The 21,826-nt window shown below is 37.3% G+C and overlaps 1 protein-coding gene across 2 annotated transcripts in view; it reads left to right on the top strand.

Moving 5' to 3' along the window:
- Window positions 1-17,012, top strand: part of LOC139965470 (uncharacterized) — a 28,399-nt gene extending 11,387 nt beyond the window's left edge. For both annotated transcript variants that reach the window (XM_071967844.1, XM_071967845.1), the window contains exons 4-8: window positions 5,876-5,984; window positions 6,736-6,808; window positions 12,054-12,266; window positions 12,625-12,749; window positions 13,326-17,012. In XM_071967844.1, the coding sequence (XP_071823945.1) occupies window positions 5,876-5,984; window positions 6,736-6,808; window positions 12,054-12,266; window positions 12,625-12,749; window positions 13,326-16,631 (3,826 nt within the window). In that variant the 3' untranslated portion in view covers window positions 16,632-17,012. The remainder of the gene's footprint in view (window positions 1-5,875; window positions 5,985-6,735; window positions 6,809-12,053; window positions 12,267-12,624; window positions 12,750-13,325) is intronic.
- Window positions 17,013-21,826: the final 4,814 nt, after the last annotated feature.

A 21,826-nucleotide genomic window follows, 5' to 3' on the forward strand; every position in this document is an offset into this window, starting at 1 on the left:
TAGGTGGACAACAACAGACCTGTTAGTTGTGCTGTGTGTTTTATACTTGAATATAAATAAGTAATCTTAGCATAATCTGCATACTTGAACTACACCATAAATCACAGCAAAGAAGAAGAAAAAGGTGGTTATGGGGGATGGGGGGGGGGGAGAGATGAGGATTTGGAAGAGATGTTTAAGGGTGGATGCAAGATTTCCTTCCTTGATTTACAGTATTTTGCTGTAAACTATAAATCTTAGTTCAAGCCTGATCAGATGTTGTGACAGTAAACAGACAGCCTACTGTTGATATTTAGCAAGATTATTTAAATTACATCAAAATAAAACAAGAAAAGGAAACTGCAATCAATCTGTTATTTAAACTTAAAATAAGAAAAGAAAAACAAAAACAGTTTTGTTTTAAGTTTCTTTGAGTGCATACTTTGTATTTTCTGTAGTTATATATATGACACGCAGATATTTATAGTATTTTGCTGTTATTGTTTCATCTTTGGCAAGGTCAAACCATTTGGTTGGTTATTACTACTATTATAACAGGGGATGCATAATAAACACAACACAAGTAGAGTAAGATTTCCAGTAATATTATTATTGTAGAGATCCAACCCTATTATTATGTATTCCGAATAGATGAATAACAGTACAGTACTGTGTAAAATGCAAAGTAATGAAGTAAAGTACAGTATCAGAGTAAAATGTAAAGCAAGTATATCATGAAGAGGAAGCTGTAGTAACTCTGTGGAGAAAGCTTCCTTGCAAACAAAATTTAAAAGATAAATCCCTGACCACACAAAACAGCCAACAAAAGATGTACCTGTGGGAAAAAGCTAAAGTAGTGATTCTGGCCAGCTGAACCTGAACTCTATCCCCAAGACCAGATAAACAGGAAGGACATACCCTATTGTGTTGATAGTTTATGTCAGCTAAATGAAGATGACCAGGAGTATAAAAGAGTGGTCTGAATCTATGTGATACTACACTGCAGACCATTGGGTCGGTGTTACTTTACACTGTACAACACAGACTGGTGGAGGTTGTTGACACCCTACAAGGTGTGACCCATTATTGTTTGTTTGATGGGTCAACAAGTTTTCTTTGTAGTTTTGTATTTTGTGTTGCATCTGACTAATAATTCATGTTGACTGTTGAGTCGTTGCAAAGATGAGATTGTATCGTAGACCGATGGCAAATACCCACCTGTAGTATTATATGCATGGGATAGTCTTTTTAGTAAAAGGTTTAAAATTTAACCCTAGATACAGACTGTAGAGGAGTTAAAAAATGCGACAGACGCCGTTATGTAAGATTTAAGGAAACTTGAAAAAATTTTGATCAGTATTTGAGGGAATAACTTGCTTTCCTTTGTGTAAAATGTCCGAATCCAAATTTGCCGTCATGCTGTATTGCTATCCCTAAATAATTTGAGTGAGTGGCTTAAAAAAGTGTGTTAATGTACAACCACAGCTTTTTGGGTCAAAGTTGGTGAAACATGTTGTTAATGTTTGATGGCAAGTTAATACAGTAATAATAATAATAAATGCAAATTCATATAGCGCCAATATCCAGAGGAAAACCAATGCTCAGTGGCGCTAGTGCTCAGGGAAGGCAGTCAAAAATAGATAAGTTTTGAGTCTGTTTGTGAAAATGTTAATGTTGGGTGCCAACTTGATGTGCAGTGGAAGTGAGTTCTAAAGAGTAGGAGCAGCATTAGAAAACGATTGTTGACCAAATGACTTGAGCTTCCACTTAGGTACATGGAGCAGTAGCTGATTTGAGGATCGGAGAGAGCGGTTGGTGGTCTTCCGACTGATTATGCTACTAATGTATTCTGGTGCTAATCCATGCAGGGCTTTATATGTGAGCAGGATGATCTTGAAGTTTATCCTGTAGGATTATCCTGTTTATCCTGTATGTTGGGTGCGGTCTTGATGATTGACTCAATTTTACTCAAATATACTGGTATTGTCTCAAGATTCATTGCAAATACAGTCTCAGTATATAGTCAGAGAATCTTAATTGTTGTTTTTTGATGTGATTAATACTGAAGAGAGTGTCCTGATAGCAAACCACTGAAATTTAATTCAAATTCAAAATAACTCACTCATGAACCTTGATTTAGTGGAAAAAAAAAAAAAACTAGGAGGGCCTCATGGGGGGTATCAATTGCAATATTTTTTTTCTTAAATTATGTGTCTACTTTCTAGGGTTGGAAAGAAAATGTTGACCAAAGTCAAATTCATTTTATTGAACCAATTTATTAACTAAATAAAACACCTCAAAATATCTTAGAATCCCAATGGGGACTAGGAAAGCTATATTATTATTAATTCTCCATATTTTAAAAACATTATGATTGTATACTAAATCATGTAGGTTTGACTTGATATAGATGTTTATTAGCCTAGAATAGTTTGGAGTGTTACAAAATTGTTAAGCATTGCATACATCCTATATAATATTATATGTCAATGTGTTTACAAGATGCAATGAGTTTGGAAAATAATATATTTTTTGTTATAGTTTTGTTTGCTAATTCCCAGGTTTGCAGGTTGGGTGTACAGCCTGGTAAAATCCATAAAGCCTTTGACATGTAAAAATACAATCATTGGGGTACGGCACATTTCAATGGTTCAGACAAGCCACAAAAAAAAAAAAAAAAAAAAAAATTAGCCACACCGTAGGAGTTCCAGAATTGTCTACAAAATCAAGTAAACTTGGCTATATTGCTGTTTCTTTTCGAAATTTGACCTACATGCATTGTATGCTCATTGACACATGTGTATTAAGAATTTAAGAGACACTGTCAATTCAAGTAGGCTATACATGCATACTGTAGCAGTGCACTAGAAGTACAACACTTTTCTTTCTAAAGTGTTAAGACTGGAGTGTAAGATGTAAAATTGGTTCATTCTGTTCAATACGATAGGGACTATTATTATTAAATTTGCACCTGATGTGCATATGTTATTTGCAGAACAGTACGCTATTCAGGGAATACTTTAGTGTACAGAGTTTGTATAACAGAAGCATTTTTGTAAGGCTTTGAAAATTGTCTCTCATAAAATCCGGGACAAATTTTTAAGGAATTATTTTCCGGTTGTCGGAACAGTAAAATTTCCCAAAAAAAAGTCAGAAAAAAAAGCAATGATCAATATTAACACTGTATGGAGAGATTGTGTAAGTTTCTGTATGGCACATAAACCTTTGGGGATACCAGTTTACCATTTCACATCTTTGGGATATTTAGTATGACAGTGCCATCTGAATTTGATATCAAGAACAGGTCGTCCGACAGACGATAACTCCACAGACAGGTGATGTTGGATGTCCGAACTGAAATTTGGTCATCTGTGACGACTGGCCTACTGTACCATTTAAACCTTTGCAATATATATATACTATGGTTCCTGTGTTAACAACTGCTAAACTGTACATCTTTGGACTTGTAAAGCTGCAATTTAACCATTTTGTATAGCATTTTGCGATAGATAATGTAGCTTACTCTCTGCTACCCTGTATTACAGTATATATTTGCTATCCAAAACATTACAATGATTAATGGTATCTCATTGAAAGGAGCTGCTATCATTCCAGATATCAACTATTTTGGCAGTGGTGATAGAAAATAAAATAAAATCCTTTAGTATGAAAGGCTGAGTCATGCAAATATATGTATTATATTTTTGAATATGATTTATGTAGGAATTGTATATTGCTGTTCATAGACAGTGCGCATGGATAGGTACAGTATCAAGTCGACATAGAAAGTGCATAATTTATATTCAGAGCTGAGTATGTTACAAGGCAGAATTGAAAAATTTAACAGAACTTCACTGTAGCCCTATGTTAGTTCACCATTCCTGTTAACAATACTCCATGAGGTGGGTGGAATGAATGGCAGTGAAGAGGTGGAAAACGTGTTCACAGTGAATGATTTACAATAAGAGACTCATACAATTAATACCTTACTGTGTATACTCTATATTATTGTTTGTGTGTACACATTTGAGGATCTCGCCCAATATTGTTAGTTTTGGAAAGATCTTATATAGTACAGCTCATTCAAGGGTGACTTTTATGATGCTTAACACAGCTCAGGTTCAACAGTTAAAATGACTGAACTATACAGCCTTATGCAAAAAAAAACTATTTTGGAAAAACATCTACCTGGACTTTAGTAGCCTCAAGTGTGATATTTTGATATATTTATTGTGTTTAGTTAATACATTTGTCTAGGACAAATCGTATTGACAGTCACCAAAGGATGCTCTCTTCTCTCCTTTGTATGAATTAAAAGAACATTTTAAACTCAATGGCCTGCACTGAGGAGCCGACATCATCGTTAGTTTAGCCTCAAAGCATCGTTCCAGAGAATTCACATGATTTAGCTCTAGGTGAATATCTTAAAAACCTAAATAGCTATAGAAACATTACTAGTCAGTCCAATTTTTTGTTTTCCTTTGATTAAGAAATTATAACCAAGACTAAGTCTGTATAAAGTCAAACCTTTAAACCATTTAAACTGACTGAAATGTCTGTGGTGACAAGTAAAGTAACCTCAGCAGCTCCTACAGTAGGGCACTGAATATTCACTACATCATTACATCTGGGTGTGAATATTCATTACATCATGACATCTGGGCATGTACCTACATAACCTCCGTGTGGCAAAGGAATGAATGTACCGTAGTGACCATAAACTACCGTAACCCTACAGTTTGCAATATACTGAACAAACATGAATGTATGTGCACTATAATGTTATTTTTTTTTTAATGATACTATAGCACCACTTGTATCTATTAAGTCATTTTACTTGTAGAAACCTTCCATAAGGGGAGGGATCACCCTTTCCTTTAGACCCTCCCCCATATCAGTGATATATTTTTTGCCCCCCCAAATATACACCTTGCTCCCTAGTTGTACCCCCCCCCCCTCAATTGCCTAGGCTGGAGCCACCGCTGACTGTATCCAACTAATACGAAACCTGGTAATATCATTGCAAGTGGCTTGTACCTCTAGGGTTACTGCCCAATATCTATCTTTCTGCAATTCTTCTGGTAGGATTCTGTTGCATTTTTGTTAATTTAGAGACTTACAGTAATACCAAATTTACAGTTAATCATAGCCTACTATGTTGATGCTGAGATGAACAGTACTCTTCACACTTTGGTTATATTTTATATACCACTTTGCTATGTAATTGAAATATTCTCTTAGATTTATAAAGGTATTTATAACGTTCCTTAACGGTTCCTATAGATGTTACTGTATGCACTTTCTCATCTACAGTTTCTAACCTGCAAAACTTGGTAACAGTTAACACTACCCCTTTCCCTCGCCCCTCCTTCCACTGACCCACTGGCAGATCACTACCCACATTCTTTTCAAGGTTTTTGGTACTAATGTGACATGTATGTTATTCACTCTGTGATAATATATATATTAAAGTCTACATGTGGTTCCGCTCATGCTCGTGTATTTGGTACAACTGTATGTGAGAACATTCTGGTCAAGTGGTTAAGGTAGTGGACTTACAGTAAGGCTTACAGGTTCAAGTCCTGGCCAGATCATTACTGTACGTTGTGTCCTTGGGCAACACACTTTATCTCCATTGCCTCTCTTCACAAAGGTGTATAATTGGGGACCTGTGAGATAAACTGTCAGTTTGGTGCTGTTTCTCTGCTATCATGTGGATGGATTTGTCTCTGACAGGTTATCATATGACCAGGGTAATATTGTTATGCGCCTTGAGCACTGTTATCAGTGTATATGTCTGCGGTTTTATAAATCCTCAATAGTATTATAAATTGTTATGCCGTGCAGTGGAGACTAGTGTAATATATTTCTCGTTCTGCTGTTGTCATTTCCACAGAGGACCAAGTCTGACAAACAAATGGCAGTTACATGTGAAGAGAAGCTTTATCAGCACAGAACACTCCAACAGTACTATAACTACACACGTTACAGAACTATGGAGAGATGTGAGTATTTACAGTGCATTACCTCTATTATAACATACAGTTTGGTAATCTGTAAGATATTTTGTTTCACAATAACACCAGTTCCAAAGTACAGTACTTATATATCTAATTTTGTATTGACTATGTCCCTCCCCTACTGTACCCATCTACAGTACTCTTTTATTTCTAAAGTTTTCCACTTAAACTGTGTACCAATTGTGTACCAAACATTGCAAATATTAACAAGAACCACCCACTTGAACATTACGTTTGCAGGTGAACCTGACATAAAGGACTCTAGGTAACCACTCAGAAATTACGCAACAACTTCCTCCTTCATATTTTAACACCTTTAATATGGATGTTCCCTTTTTAGCTCAGGGGACCGTAACTGCTGCAGCTCCTTAATGTAATCTTGCTCATCACTTCAACCAAAACCCGTTTTGCAGTTTTTGCTGGACTAGAGATTGATGATACATTACTGTACAGACATGGTGAAGTTTTAATAATAGATTTACTGTTTGTCTGCCAATACCTGTCTCCCCGTACCCACGCAGTTTATGTTTCAACACAAACCATCAATCAATTTTCCCTCCTGTTTAAATTATGCAAATTATTTTCCAGAATCGAAGCTAAGAAAGGAGCTTCGGAATCAAAGTTGTCATTAAGAAAACTGTGCAAATGAATGTTGACATTGTGTCAAAGTTCACCTGCATACATGCAAGGACAAGATTCGATGTAATTAACTTATACATTATTGTTTCATCATCAGATTCAAGAGGAGGCTTCTCGTGGGGCTAGATTGGTCTCTATAGAACCCACCATTCCGGCAGCGCATCACCAAGGTGAGATTGATATTTAATCAAAGAGATTTGATTGGTCTGGTTAATATTCATTAGCAATAAGTCGTAAATACTAGCTTTGTGCGGTAGTCGGATTTCACACAACCGGTAGTGTTGCAACATGAATCCCGGTATCGTAACTACAACCGGTATTTTCTTCAACTTTCATCTACGGTTCAAAGCACTTAGTTACGAGACTGTCAATGTCATACATTCAATATACATAGCATATAGGTTATGTACATACTCGTACACGCACGTTCTAAAAAAAAATTAAAAAAATAACACGCTATATTAGGGCCTTTGTTTTTTAACATACACTTCCAAAAAGAAAAGCACAAACCTTGGAAAAAAGCAACCCACACCATCCTTCATTCATACTCGACGTACAATATTAGATTAACACGTTCGCACGTGGATTAAACTTGTAATCCGTACACAAACATAAATTGGGAGTTCCCCACTAATCCATGATATTGGAATAGGGCAACCCCTTCAAGTTCAAAAGTTCACAATGAAAAGTTTTTAACTATCAACAAGTCACCACGTGTTTGGAACTTCAGACAATAAGAATGTTACATAGGGGCTACGTAAATACGGGATTATAAACTACATACATAAGAATAGTACAGATTTATTTATATCGTTAATCGGCTTTTGTTCACTCCAGAAAATATACTTTCAATACGTACAATATCAATCTTTCGTACAAAAGATCTTAAAAATTAAAAAAGTAGCGAAAAATAAATATAAATGACATCGTGGAACCCCCCGCATTAATAAACGAATCCATTTCATTACATCATCAAATCTCAAGAACTGCTGTGTGTACCTGTATCGTACCCTAGGCTATAATAATATACAGTCCCGTGCGAAGATGGATTTAAACTGGATATACTCCCTGCGGTTTTGGCTCAAAATTTATTAAATCGTTATAATAATTATAACAAAATGAGGTGAAATGCATAAGAGTAAGATTTGGTACATGGGAACTTTGACAATCATCGTTTGAAGGAAGAATAAATAACGAAAATTTCAGAGTAACTTTGAGGTCCCGTAACATGCTGAGCGCAAGTAACGTTCGATATTTGGTGTAGCCTAGGTGCAAATTACTACGTGAAAAGTTGATTCGTTAATATATAGGTCTAGGCCAGTACGTAAATTGGTCAGATATTATTCAAACTAAGAACACAGGAACCAGAAAAAATTGTGTTTTGTTTTCTTTATTTCAAATAGTAACACGTAGATATTTTTATTATGTCCGGGATTCCCGGGAATTATACCGAAACGAATGTAATAACCGGTTGTTTTCCCACTACCGGTAGTATTTACACATTGCTTTGTGATCGGGATTAGTCAATACCGGGATCGGGATCCCGGGATTCACTTGACTATCGGGATCCCGCACAACCCTAGTAAATACTGGTCCTATGATATTTGTACCCAATTTTTTTTCCATTCACGTACCTTACATGTATAGTATTCCTAAATTCCTACCTTTGTTTATTAAAATGTGTACAAGCATATCATTCACATTTTTCTCCGTTGATATGCGCATCATTATTGGTCCTGATCAAGCGACCACCACTTCCAGTGGTAACAAAAAGTAGGAAAAGACCATTTAAAACCTGTGTTGACTAGTTTTTGTTCGATATCGAGTGTGTATTCAAATTGATAACAAAATTATCAGTTACATTTGTTTTATTTCAGGTGTGGGGGGGGCGGTGGGTGAGGGTAGGGGGAGCTGGTTGTAGGCAATTTCAAGACTTGATATGTGTGGTCATAGTATTACAAACTAACGCCTTAAAGCTTGTGGGTTTATATGTAGCTTTAAGGGTGATTTTGTGTACTCAAATTAATGTGTTCTAAACTACATAGTTGTTTACTTTTACATATTTTTTCCCTATTCCTGAAGATGATCTAGAGAAAGGCAGTTGGGGAATTGGTAGGCCTCTGCCTGCGTGAGTTTGCATGGTATGCATGGTGGCATGCGGTGTTAAGAGGCTCATCCAGGTCAAAAAATAGTTCTATATAAATAATAAAACTGACATAATGACACAAATTCTTGTTGAGTTCTATGCTTCTACATCGTCGTGAAAATTTGTTAAAAATATATATTATTTACACAACAGAGTTGATTCAGATGCAAGCTTTGTGAAATTTTTACTTTCTGTAGCGAATATTATTAGTCCTTGAATGGTATTTATTCTCATGTAACGTTTTGGTTACAGTCACCAAAACTTCAAAGTCTTGCTATTTTTTTTGTATCTGCAAATCTGCATTAACTTTTCTTCTTTCCACCAAAAATTTGGAGTAACATTTGATTAGATTTGGTAACACTGGCCACCAAATGCAAACACATGGTTACAAGAAATGGAGGAACTTTTTCATAAACTTTTTAATGTCAAACTGCAGTTTGCACTCAGTCTCTACATACTTGATTCTACTCAGTAATTTGGATCAATTTTGGCTATATATGTTTAGCTACATACAGTACTGTGTCAAAATATTCAATTATGCCTGTCACAGGAGAGGACATAGCCAGAGTTTGATGCTTATGGCTTATTTAGTAAGCATGTATATTGTATCATATTTACATCTATGGATATCCATTCCATGCATTATCATTATTGAGAAATTGAAACATATGATGTTAATTGCTAGTGGCATATTGAAAGGTGTTTAATGAATGGTTTTTATACTATGGAATGGTAAAGTTACATCTAAACTTATCAGAAGTTGGTATGGTGAAGGGGAAAAAGGGGGTGCATGGATGGGAAATGGAAGGGGAAAGAAAGGGTAAGGGGATGTGGGATGGGACTGGTGGACAGGGAGATACAGTACCTTATGTCCACCCAATCCCTGTTCTAGGTATTGCATGTTATTGTTATTACAGTATAACCGAAATGACTTTAGCAGAGTAAGAGAAAATGTTATTTAAAATCTTTATTGAAAGCAGCTGGATTTTGTTTACAGTTTAACATCTCTAGTCATCTTATAAGGGTTAGCAGATTTGAATGGTTCCTTTTTTGGCTTGAAAAACAAATCCTTATGAGATGGAAAGTCATCAGGGTTTAGGCCTTCACAGTAGACATACTGTTTTCTGTCATTTTAAGTGTTGAGCACAATTACAACCTAATTTACAGGTTTTATTAAACAAAACAAAAACTTTGTAGAGATTGAAGAACAGATGTTGTATTAGAAAACATGAGGGACTCCAGTGAGAAATGAAATTTGAATATGAAATGCAACCAGTTGTTTTATCAGGCTTCCTCAGAGCTCTACAGTATCAGACTTCAAAGTCACATTTAAAGGAGTCACAAACCCTCCATCATTAATAGTGTATGTGAAAGATATTAGTGTCATGGGCAACTCACCCACCTCACCCTCCTCACCTAACCCCACCCTCCTCACACTCCACAGCCAGGAGACACAAACCCCCCTTTGTAAAATGGTCTATTTGATTGAAATAATTGTCTCGAACAACTCACGCGCCCCACCCCACCCTCCTCATCCACTCCACCCTCCACAGCCAGGAGTAGCAAACCTACCATCAATAATGGGCAATGTGATAGATATAGCTGCCATGAACATCTCTCCATATAACTCATGTTATATCCCTTAAATAATATTTAAAAGTCACTATAAGCCATCCTGCTCTTTCCAGACCCAAGCAGGTATTAAATTTACTTTCCAAAACAACATTCAATAGAAATAACTGTCATTCACAACTTCCCCTAGACACATAAGAAAACCTTTGTTTTCCACGTGGGAGTTGTCACAAATTTAATGTTTTTTTACCCACAGAAGACTTGATCAAGCTTAAATATTATGACATCATCAAGCCACTTATTCTTCATATTTGTTTATGTCTTTCTTTAGTGATTACAATGTTAATGCTTTGTAACTGAGATTGGTGTTTCATATTATATGCTGAATCTTAAATATAGACCCTCTTAAACATAACCTACAGTAATTATGACATTGGTTTCAGTGTCATTACTGTTAACATTCTACCTTGAACATTTGAAAAGCAAAACAAAGAGAAAACTAAGAGGTTTCACATCCCAGTGGCATTGTAACATCATAGATTTACAAAATGACAGCTCCCCAGAAATGACTTTGAATTTCGAAACAACATTTCTTTTTTAGCTATTTAGCAGAGTTGTTTTTTGCAACGATCTCTGCCATATAAGCTCAAGTTGACGACTAGGGTTCGTGCCCCCCTTTAAAGGTCAACATTTTGCTGGTACAGTTTTTTTGAAAAGGATAGTTAAATCTGGGGGGATAAGTTAAAGTACACTTTTTTTGTGCCCCTTCAATGAGATTTTTACAATTTTGTTTATCAGAAATTTGTGTAACATAACAATTCAGGGTATAAAACCTACTGCAATATATACATCTTTTTCCTTATGGTCATTTTACATAGCATTTTGCAATGGGATACAAGATGTTATTCCCTGTGTTATGAAAGTTAATATATGATGTAATCTCTGATGGCAAGGCTGCATGGATATGCATGCTTTAGTTTCGTTCATCGGAGATAGTTTTATCCTTAAGAATGCCGTATCAGTACATTGCATCTTTTGATTTAGGTGTGGTACCTGCTATTTGTCGGGTAATTATGTGATTCAACCCGCCTACATATTACCCAGTATTAAACCGTCATAGTTCAGTGAAGGACAAACAAAAGCTTCTGTGATTTAAAGCACTCTGGCCTCGAGATATGAAATTTGTTTTCTGTTATCAGAGAGACTTTGTTACTCTTATCTCATAATTGCTTATATGGCAGAATCCCTCACATATTGTCTCTTCTCACGATAAGAACTACTGTAGTAAGTGATTTTAGCAAGAGGACTATGTTTGATGAGATCTTTCATTTCAAAGGGGAGGTGATTAGCGTAGGTTACTGTAGGCTTACTTTTCTGTGTGTGGACATCTGGAGCAGCATATTGGTTATGAATTAACTTAGATTTTTATGGTAATTTACATACTTAATTTACATAAGTTATTTACATAAAGCACCATAACTTTATTAAGGACCACTTACACTAAGTACCATTAAGTAGATGCCATAACGTCAAAAGTAACTTCAAACTCCCTGTCAGTTTTCCATTGTTTATCTAATTTAATTAAATGGTTAAGAAAATACAGCTGTTGAAAACTTCCAGTTTTACTGTGCAACATATTCTGTATTATATGAAAGGAAAGCAATTGTATACACTGCTTTATTATTTTCTATCCTCAGTTCAAGAAGTAGATGTCTTCTTCGATGTACCCCTTCACTTCAACCCTTCGTTTTTCATCTACCAGGCAATTAGTGTGCCTGTTCTCTGGCATAGAGAGACACACCCTAGCGGAGACGCCCTGGAGTGCGATTGGTTCTCACATTTTATAACCTTCCTCAGCGAGGGATGGAAGCTAGTTGAGATACTGTTTGATAGCTCTGTCAGACATAGAGGTGAGAGACATTTATGGAATGGAATCATAGAAGGGAGAATAGAGAGAGAGAGAGAAGAGGGTGGGGGTGGGGGGAGATCCAGTCTTAAAATTCATTAATCCTCTTCAAAAAGGCTTACGGAAAAGTGCATTTAATGTAGGCAGCAGTGTTATTACCTGTGAACTCACAAACCTAGGAAGTGAGTTGTGTGAAGGTGAAAGAGATAAAACCGACTCGTTATGTATTTTATGAGCTAGAATGTTACAAAGGCCCTGGTGTATGTACTGACAAACCTGTTTTGCCAGAGGGAGCCATGTTTTGATTGTGTCAATAAAGTGCAGCATGTTTGATGTTTTATTCTGTCTTATTGTCATTCTAGTGACAGTCCCTTCCCGTACCCTTACCATGAACTCTGTGTGGGTGTTTGAGAAGAGAGCAGAGGACGAGAGCAATCCCTCACCGAGATGGGAGGGAGTCATCATACGTTACATGCACAAATCATACGTAAGTGTATTGTCTCGTAATTACCAACTGTTCAGTTTGATTCCTTCCTCACTTACATATGTCTCATCTCAGCTATCATCCATGATACATTATACTCTATATTGTAGTTCGTTGCTCTGAACACTGACCTTAAACTCTGGAATTAAATACAGCATTTCATTTGACTTTGATTTCTTTATGACTACTACACTACTGCATCTTTTATGAAAAATGTTAAAGTCAGGAAAGGTTTAAGTAAGGGAGGTGCTTGTCTCAGCTGAGGAAAGACTTAATGTGCAGATCACTAATGTGAATATTAATGAAATTGTTTTATCGCTGATTTGTGATTTTCAAAGATATGTCAAGACTGCCCTTCTCTGTTTCTTAAAACAGACTGCATACATTTTCACAAATCATCCTTATAGTTTATGGTGAAGATCCTTTACATGAGTCAGTTGGTGACAATCTAGACAATGTACAAGCCTATCTATCAATTTTAAAAACTTAATCATTATAAAAAAATATAAAAAAAATCTTTTTTTGGAATTAACCCCTAAGAGAATGTTTTCAGACTATCTTCTTTCTCTAATTTTCCAGACTCGATTTGAAGATTTCAGAGAATGCTATGCCAAGACCTCATGGAACAAAGTGATCCACACAATGGGTAAACGTGGATGGGAGCTTGCCTGCATTGTGACTACCCCACCCAGTATTCAAAAGGGATCCTTGGTAACATCCATCAACTGTAAAATACTAATGTTCTTTCAGCGTCCTTTCACTGGCAACAAACCTCTCCGCAGGATGAGTTCAAATACCCAAGGAACGGTAATAAGCCCTATAAGGGTAGACGGTAATGCGTTTCCTGAGTGGAGCATTCTTGGGGAAAGTCACCTAGAGGAGGGAAGACCTGTGATTTTACCTCCTTACTCAGAGCGAGGGGTAGACATCGGCCCCCTGGAATCCACCCCCGACAGATCTATAGCCCCAGTACCACTTCCAGCAGAGCCCCCACCGACCTACGCAGAGGCGGTGGCTGGTGACGTTACAGTTTTATTTAGTACCAGTGTAACAGAGGCATCATTGCCGACTGGGAATGCTGGACCCACCAACCCACTCACCACCGTTCATGCAGCTGTGGAACATGCTGCCCCTCTGCCTCCTACCACTGTAACAGCAGATAGGACCCACAGTGCTCCAGGAATGGTACCTAGAAATGTCCAAACAGCAGCTAATACTGCCAACGCGAATTCTGTGCCTTACCAGGGTGGTAGCGCCAACACGGTACCACCCGCAAGTGATCGTATTGTGCCAACCATCTCCAACAGTGTAGTCAATGCATCAACTAGTGTCGTCACTAATGCTTCAATTCCATCAAGTACAAGGAGAACCACTGATAGCTCTGCTTCTGCTCAAGGTACAGCAGATCCATCAGCCCAGAGGAACGGGAATCGTGGTAACCAACATGCTTCAAATCATGACGGCAATGTTTCTGCCAGACCACCACCTAAACCTCCAAGGACCTTGGTTGAACCAGGAAATAGAGCCACAAGACCATTATCAGGCACTCTGCCAGCAAACTCTACCCATACAGGAAGTGGTAGGAGGAGAGAAAGATCGGAGGTGACTCATCCGAAGCATGGTATGCATGTAAGACATGGCAGTGCTACGGTTGGATCCTCTGCACCATCCAGTCATAAAAGAGCTAACCATCCTACTCCTGCCAACCGTACAGCCTCAAATGGTTTTCAAGCGCCACCAAAACCTGCAAATCGACCCGAGAATAGGAAAGAAAGAGAGAGAATAAATACGGAGAGAGGAATGGGAGGAAATAACTTATCCGCCAGAGGAGAAAATCCGAGAGAGAAATCTTTAGAACAAAACCATGGAAAGCATGTACATCCTCCTTCGAGGCAAGGACGACAACCTCCCGAAGGAAGATATCATGCAACGTATAGAAGACCCGAGGAAAACAGAGCGAGGAAGGCAGAGAGAGAAAACCACGGAGATCATCAAACCTCAGCTACAACAAGGATGACTAGGTATGAAAAGAATAGGCCTGTAAGAAGGGAAGCCTCAAAGGAGAGAAGTAACCATTTCAGCGTTGTTAAAGGAAAGGACCCTGTGCCAAAGCCAAAAGACTTGCCCGACCACTGGTCTCATCAATCGAAATTTGATGGCCCGCAGCCTGCAGCGTTGGAGAGTGGTCGTAAAGACCTTGCCTTCAACCCAGCAATGGTGCAGAAGAGGCGGGATCGGGATTATGAAAGGGTCCCCGGTCGAAATGGTGAGAACGTTGGAATGAAAAGATCAAAGGATGACCTGAACTTTCATCATCATCAAGTAAGGCGTAAAAATGATGAGATAACAAGAGCAAAATTTGCAGAAATAACTAACAATAGGCCAGTGAGCGGACCATCAGCCCAGGTGAAGACATTTCCGCAAGAGAATACCAGATTTGATCAGGAGCCACATGGGGAAAATAAGCACCCTGTAATATCTAAGACTAGGCAAGTGCAAGGGGGTCCAGATGGTGTCAGGAAAGAGGTGAAAGAGGCAACAGTAAGAACTTTAAGAACTGCAGAGCAATCTAGACCTCAGATGGACCAAGGCAAAAGAATCCCACCGACATACGACCAGGCTCTGATGAGAAAAAGCCGCACCCACAGTGACGATGAAACAAACCCCAAGACGAGATCCACTCCTCACAATCTTCCCGATTTAATTAGAGATAAGAGAAGCGGGGATGCCAGACAGTGGGTGGTGAAAGATCTGGATGTTGATGAAGTGTTCATCAGTAGTCAGGTGAAACCTGAATCTCAGCCCCAGAGGGGTGGACACAGCCCAAAGGTGAGACGGAACGCTAGCAGAAACGATGGCAGAACGGAACAAAGCGTCGGCAGGATGTTCGAAGCGAGTCAAGTTTCTCAGAGACTAGAACTAGACATGTCTGACCGACGTAGTTTAGACAGTCTCCAATCTTTCATGGATGATCAGAAGAGAAAGCCACCCGAGTACGAGACAGTTCTGGCTAAGAGAGTCGTCAAGCCCAAGCCGTTGAAGCAGAGTCATAATTATGCAGGTCCAGATATAATCGAGCATACCTCTCAGAAGGGTCTTCCGCTCCAGCAAAGCCTGCCACTGCAAGCTTCCAACCTGCCTGCAAAATCAAAGGCCCCTCTCCCGTCATATCAGCAGGTCATCTATTCAAGATCAGGAGCCAGGCCTAAACTGAAGCCGAGTAAAAGTGACCAGTGGTCAACGGACGATGTGTCCAGAAGGCCAGAGGTGCAACGACGCCAAGAGGAGAAGAGGCATCTAGGCCCGTATGGGAGGAAGACGAACGAACACGACAGATCAAAGAACAGACAAGAAATTCCAGTGTTGAGAACAACACAAACTGTTGACTCTTACAATCAATCAGAGAAGCAAAAGTCTATGTTGGCGCCGCCACCACTGGAAAGAGTGTCAAGAAGTTCAGTCTCACCGATCGGCAGCGTGGACTCCTTTGATCTGATCTCACAGTGGAGTCAGGATGATGTTGAGCCACCGCCATCTAGATTGAGCAAAGATCTCTCGGGTAGGGTTATTACGGGTGAATCAACCTCATCACAGGCTGATTCGGTGAGAGGAGATTATGCCTTGGTTAATGACAAAAGAAGTTATCCAGTTCACAGCTGGGATCCAGGTTCCGCAGTAGGTCCGGACACCGAAGAGAGTGTAATGGGTGTTAAGTCTTCCTACTGGGCCGATGGTGGAGTGAGGAATAGTGCCTTAGATAACAGATACAGTAAACCAGCCCCAGGCACAAGTTTGAACTGTAGTCAGGAGAAGATCATTAAGAGCCCTTCCCGGACACCGTCAGTCTCTCAGCGACATGTCTACATCGGTAAGGAAATCTTATGATGAACAACGTAGATTGGTAAACCTCTTTAAAGGGGGTATAGAGTTAAAAGGTCTCCGAGGTAGAACTATGAAATATATGTAAAGACAAATCGAGAATGTTAACAGTAAGTCGTTGGTACAACTTCTGTTCACATGATTTGTTTACATTGGTGAGGTATGAAATATTCAAATTCTTCCCTTTTATTGGTGGAACCAAAAGTTGCGCAATAGTATGTTATGTAATACAGAGCCCTGTTTCTCAAATGTCTTCTCCACTGCAAGCCACTGTTTGAGAGCTAATCCCAAGTAGAGACAACCATAGTAGAACATATAACAAATGACGAAAGACAATTTCAATTTTATTTGAGGGGGAATTTGGCTTGTGAACCAACCCCAAACTTTGATAAGAGAAAACGTGGTTTATGATATTGGAGTTTTATATTTGATCCAAGAAGCAAGCTATGGATATCATATCTTGTCCAATCAGTAATCTTTTTATACCATGATAGGTGTGGAGCCTTCAGCATCCCTGGTTTGGTTTTGCTATATATATATTTTTTTTTGGTGATAATTTTGTTTAGTTTATTATATAAGTATATCAATATTCATGATGCATTTTGTTTATGTATATCAGCTACATTGCCTGGTGCTAATTATGCAGCTGTTTCCATAAAAGGGGGCTAATGAGCTAAAGTTATTCAACATTGAGGTGACATCAATACATAATTTGTACGTATTCATTCTACGTCGTATTCACTGGCAAATGTTTCATATGCACTTACATTCATATTTATGAAAGTGGGTGACTTGTCAGGAAATTCATTGTTTTCATGCATGGCTTAATAAGCAGAAGAAACTCTTCCATTTTGGAATTGGCTTCAAACATCCATTGTAACCACCGGGCCAGTTTTAAGCCATGTATTCAAATTGTATCCCTGTTTCGTTGTTGTCATTTTCATGAAAATGTATTACTCAAAAGGCAGTAGAAGAAGAGCAAACCTTATTCCTTCTTTTTATTGGTTGATATAAATCTTGTCAAACTTTAACGAGTCAGTATGGTTATAGCTGGAAGCAGGGTCTGACTAGACTGCAATAATCTCATGAGGCAGGAATATACTCTATATTAATTTGTATCAATAACAGAAATGGGAAATGACTTTGAGAATAAGTTATGAAAATGTTGTGTATAGACATTAAGTTATGAAAATGTTGTGTATAGACATTGCAGAAATATATATGAAATTATTTTATTCCTGACTTTCATTCCAGAAACAAAAATTCTCTCTGAAGTAAAATCAGCAATAGCATGGTCATATGTTAACCTGCCAAATATTAAAAAGGTTTTGCTGTATTCCTAACTTATTCCTAAGTATAAAAAAAAACGATATAACTTAAGTTAAATGAGCAATACTGATATTGGTTGTTTTGTTTGATCTCCCCAGATAAAGCAGAGGAACTGACTAATCATTAGAAAATTTAGAATCATATCTTGCTTTCTATTTTTGGATTAGTTTTACTCTACAAAATCATGTTCATCTAATTAATACATGACGATAGGAGATGTAAGCATGATAAATGGATTGCAACTTTCATTTGAGTGGACATTTTATAAATATATATATACTTTTTTAAGGGAAACCAATATAATTCTGAGCTATGATGATTACAGTTGCCACTGGTTAGCACATCTAGGTTCCTCTCTTTAAACAAAACTGAGATTGTGCATGATAATTAGGTTCATTTTTTTTCTGGCAGGAAAAGTTGTGAGATAGTGAGGCTGCATCTAATATCTAGCTAGTATGGTGCTATATCAGCAAGACTGGTTTAAGAAGAAAATTAGGAAGTTACAGACTTTCGAGTAGTTTTGGGTTCAAGGTCCCGAGTACGATTGCTAGTGGAGCCCAAAGCCATGAGTTGAGTACATGATTATTTAATACATTTGCTGAGTATGAGTACAAAGGCATTTGTCTTGAGTGTAAGCACACGGCCATTATTTTTACTGAGTAGATGTATGAGCTACGAGTACAGAGCAGTGAGTACAAGTATGATTACTTTAATGTTAAGTTTACTGCTGAGTGTGAGTACAATTTAAGCACAGAGTTGATAACTACAAAGTTAATAGGAAGTTTTTGTTTGTGTAAAGCTAAATTTTGAGAGAGTATAGTGAGTTCAATTGAGACATTACTGATGTCATTCATGTACAATTATTCATCTCAAAAACAATGTGGCAGAATAACTGTCAAGATCAAGGTAATATTACCATTACCAGACAATTACTGATTCTTGTATAGTTAAAATTATCTCAGGTAACTTGTATCCAAGAAACACCTTTTACATAGAGTTTTTGTTTTTTATAGTGAGTTAGAACTTACAGTAGAAGTATATGGCTGAAGTGGTGGGGGAGGGGAGAGGAGGGCATGTAACAAGGAGGTGGGATGGTCACCATTTTATATTCAGCTATTTTACCTTGATGATGAAGATATTTTACACTTTGTTTATATACCATGCATGTATCAGAGTGTCTATAGGTTGTACATTGTATATAAGGCATTAGCTTTTGTATGGTGTACTATCCTTGTAAACTTGCAAGTGGGAGGAAAGGGGGGGGGGACTGGGTGGGGAGGACTGGGTGGGGAGGGAGTAAGTGAGGTATATAACAGTGTTTCAATAATAGCATTGTCCTTATGTTGCTACTCTGTATAAATACACTTCAACCTCTGAACTTGTCTGAAATAAAATAATGTAGATAGTAATGTTTTATCCAAATACCAGCAGCAAGCACCACCACCACTAAGCTAAAAAGGTGTTGATAGTTTGTCAAGGTAACTGCCAAAATGATTAACATATATACATATTCAATATATATATATATATATATATATATATATATATATTATATATATATAAATATATATATATATATATTATATAGATATTATAGAAAGCGCTTCACATGTTTTTTTATATCCAGTGAATGCTCTAAGGCAGTGGGTTTGTATTTTCCTCCTTCAATATTTCTGCACATAACTGTATTTCTGTACCTGATTTATTTGCAGTAAGTTAACTACTTTAATTTCAAGAGTTTACTCAAGGGATTGTCGTATATCCTGTATCATAACTTGAATGAACGTGAGAAAAGGAAAAGGGTAATATTTCATCATATTTTTTTAACATTCCTAAGAAGAAAGAAACTAATGATTCAATTCTATTTTTATAAGCAAGACTAAAAAGAGATCATTCCTGTATCCAAAATTAGTATAGCATTAATATGTTTAAGGAAATAACTTTTTTATAAATGTTGCATTTATTTTGTCAGTGTGTGTTCCTACAGTGGGTGTAATATTTCAAAATGTAAACAAGAAAAGCAGGATTTGAATTGGAACAAGATGACCACTCTTTTAATTAGTGATTTAAGGGAGGGGTGGTGGGGAGAGGGAGAAAATTGAAGACATTTGTCTAAAGTAACTGATTGATATTTATCAACTGTAATCAATTAATTTATTGAAAATGTTTATTAGCATTTGTTGGATGATCTGGAAGCTGTTGAAGACTTGCGCAAACGGTGAAAACTTTTGCAAGTCATAAAATTATGGCGATAGTACCGTAAAACACATTGACCAAAGTTTACAAGGGTTGCTTTGAAGCTCAGGCACTGGACAGGATCAGTATAATTTTATAACAACTCTTATTATCATAACTCACAGGTTAAATTTTTAGAAATCTGAAGGAATCCAGCATTGCAGTGGGGGGGGGGGGGGGTACCGTGGAGTAAGTTAAGTGCTGGAATTTGTTTCATCATTCATGGTATAAAATTATCAAATCACATTTTCTTTTCAGTCTCTCTACCTCTAATTTTGTTTAGACAATCATTTCATTGATTCCCCCTTTTCTTCTGTTCTTAAACCAATGCTGCTGAGTATACAGACAGGACCCAAAATTTGCAAATTAAATGACCTTATCTTCATTTAAAATCCGTGTTCTCAAACTTTAACCTTTTTTTTACTTCAATCTGTCAACAAAAGTTGTGCAATGTATGTTATGCTGTCTGGATACACTGGTTTAATGAGGATTATGCTATGCAGTGGTCTGTATGCACCTGTACAGCTTCTGTCTACAGCCATGACTCCACATACAAAATGATTGCACGACTGTTATACATGGGAGGCTTTCTAAAGTTTTTCCACTTGAGGTGCTCCATTGGAGGAAATGTCTTACAGGATCGTATGGCAGACATTCACTCACTGTTATGGAGAGTGAAAGAGATTTTTACTATTCTTACATATAGTGTTGAATTCTTTTTTCTTTTTTTTTTGGTAAATTGGGCTGGGGGGGGGAGGGGTATGGAAATAAAAATCGATGTCCCTCAGCTGTCTTGTTGCACATAATACATACTGCATTTTTCCCTCATTTTATTCTCCTTCATATGCAACTCATCTCTGAGAATAAAGTGAATAATTCATTATTACAAATCTTTGAATAGTTTATGTATTCAAAGTGGAAATGGAGTTCTTGCTAATACTATTTTCTATTATATAGTACATTCTGATCGGCAAATGCATGAATTTTGATTTTTTTTTTCCATTGGGTGATTGTTTTGATACTTTAATATTATGTTGATTAAAAAACCAAGAGTTGCTTGAATATCATTCTGTACAGGTCAAAATAAAAGATACAAAATGTTTTACTTCTCGTTCCGGAAATAATTCTGGAATGTATATGTCCAGAATGGTTAAGGTAGTAAAGGGCATGGTGTGAGGCATGGTGGTAAACTTTCATTGGTTGTTTTACAACTCATAATGATGTAGAATATGGCCAGTCTTTCATGACTGTTCCCCCACCCCCCCCCCAAAAAAAATTACACAGCAAAGACAAGAGTGGAATAGTCAAGAGTTGATTACATTCTGATTAACTCATCACCAAAGTTACCAGCGTTCATCCAGTCCCATGTTTTTGTCCTCGTTTGTTACACAACCATCTGATCCATTTTGAAGATGGAGAGAAGGAAGTATCGCAGCTTCTCAATATTGATAAGTTAGGTAACTGAAATATCACATGAATAATTTTGTTTGTTTTCTTGGTTATGTTGTGTCAAACAGAAGTACAGTTATTTCATACATCAAGATCCACACTTAGTAGGCCGAGAAAAAGTTCATTTGTTTATTTTGCAATGGTTGTTTGTTAAAGATAATATATACCAATACAGTACTATGCATGTT

This window comes from Apostichopus japonicus, chromosome 3, assembly GCF_037975245.1.
Source record: "Apostichopus japonicus isolate 1M-3 chromosome 3, ASM3797524v1, whole genome shotgun sequence".
NCBI classification, from domain to species: domain Eukaryota; kingdom Metazoa; phylum Echinodermata; class Holothuroidea; order Aspidochirotida; family Stichopodidae; genus Apostichopus; species Apostichopus japonicus.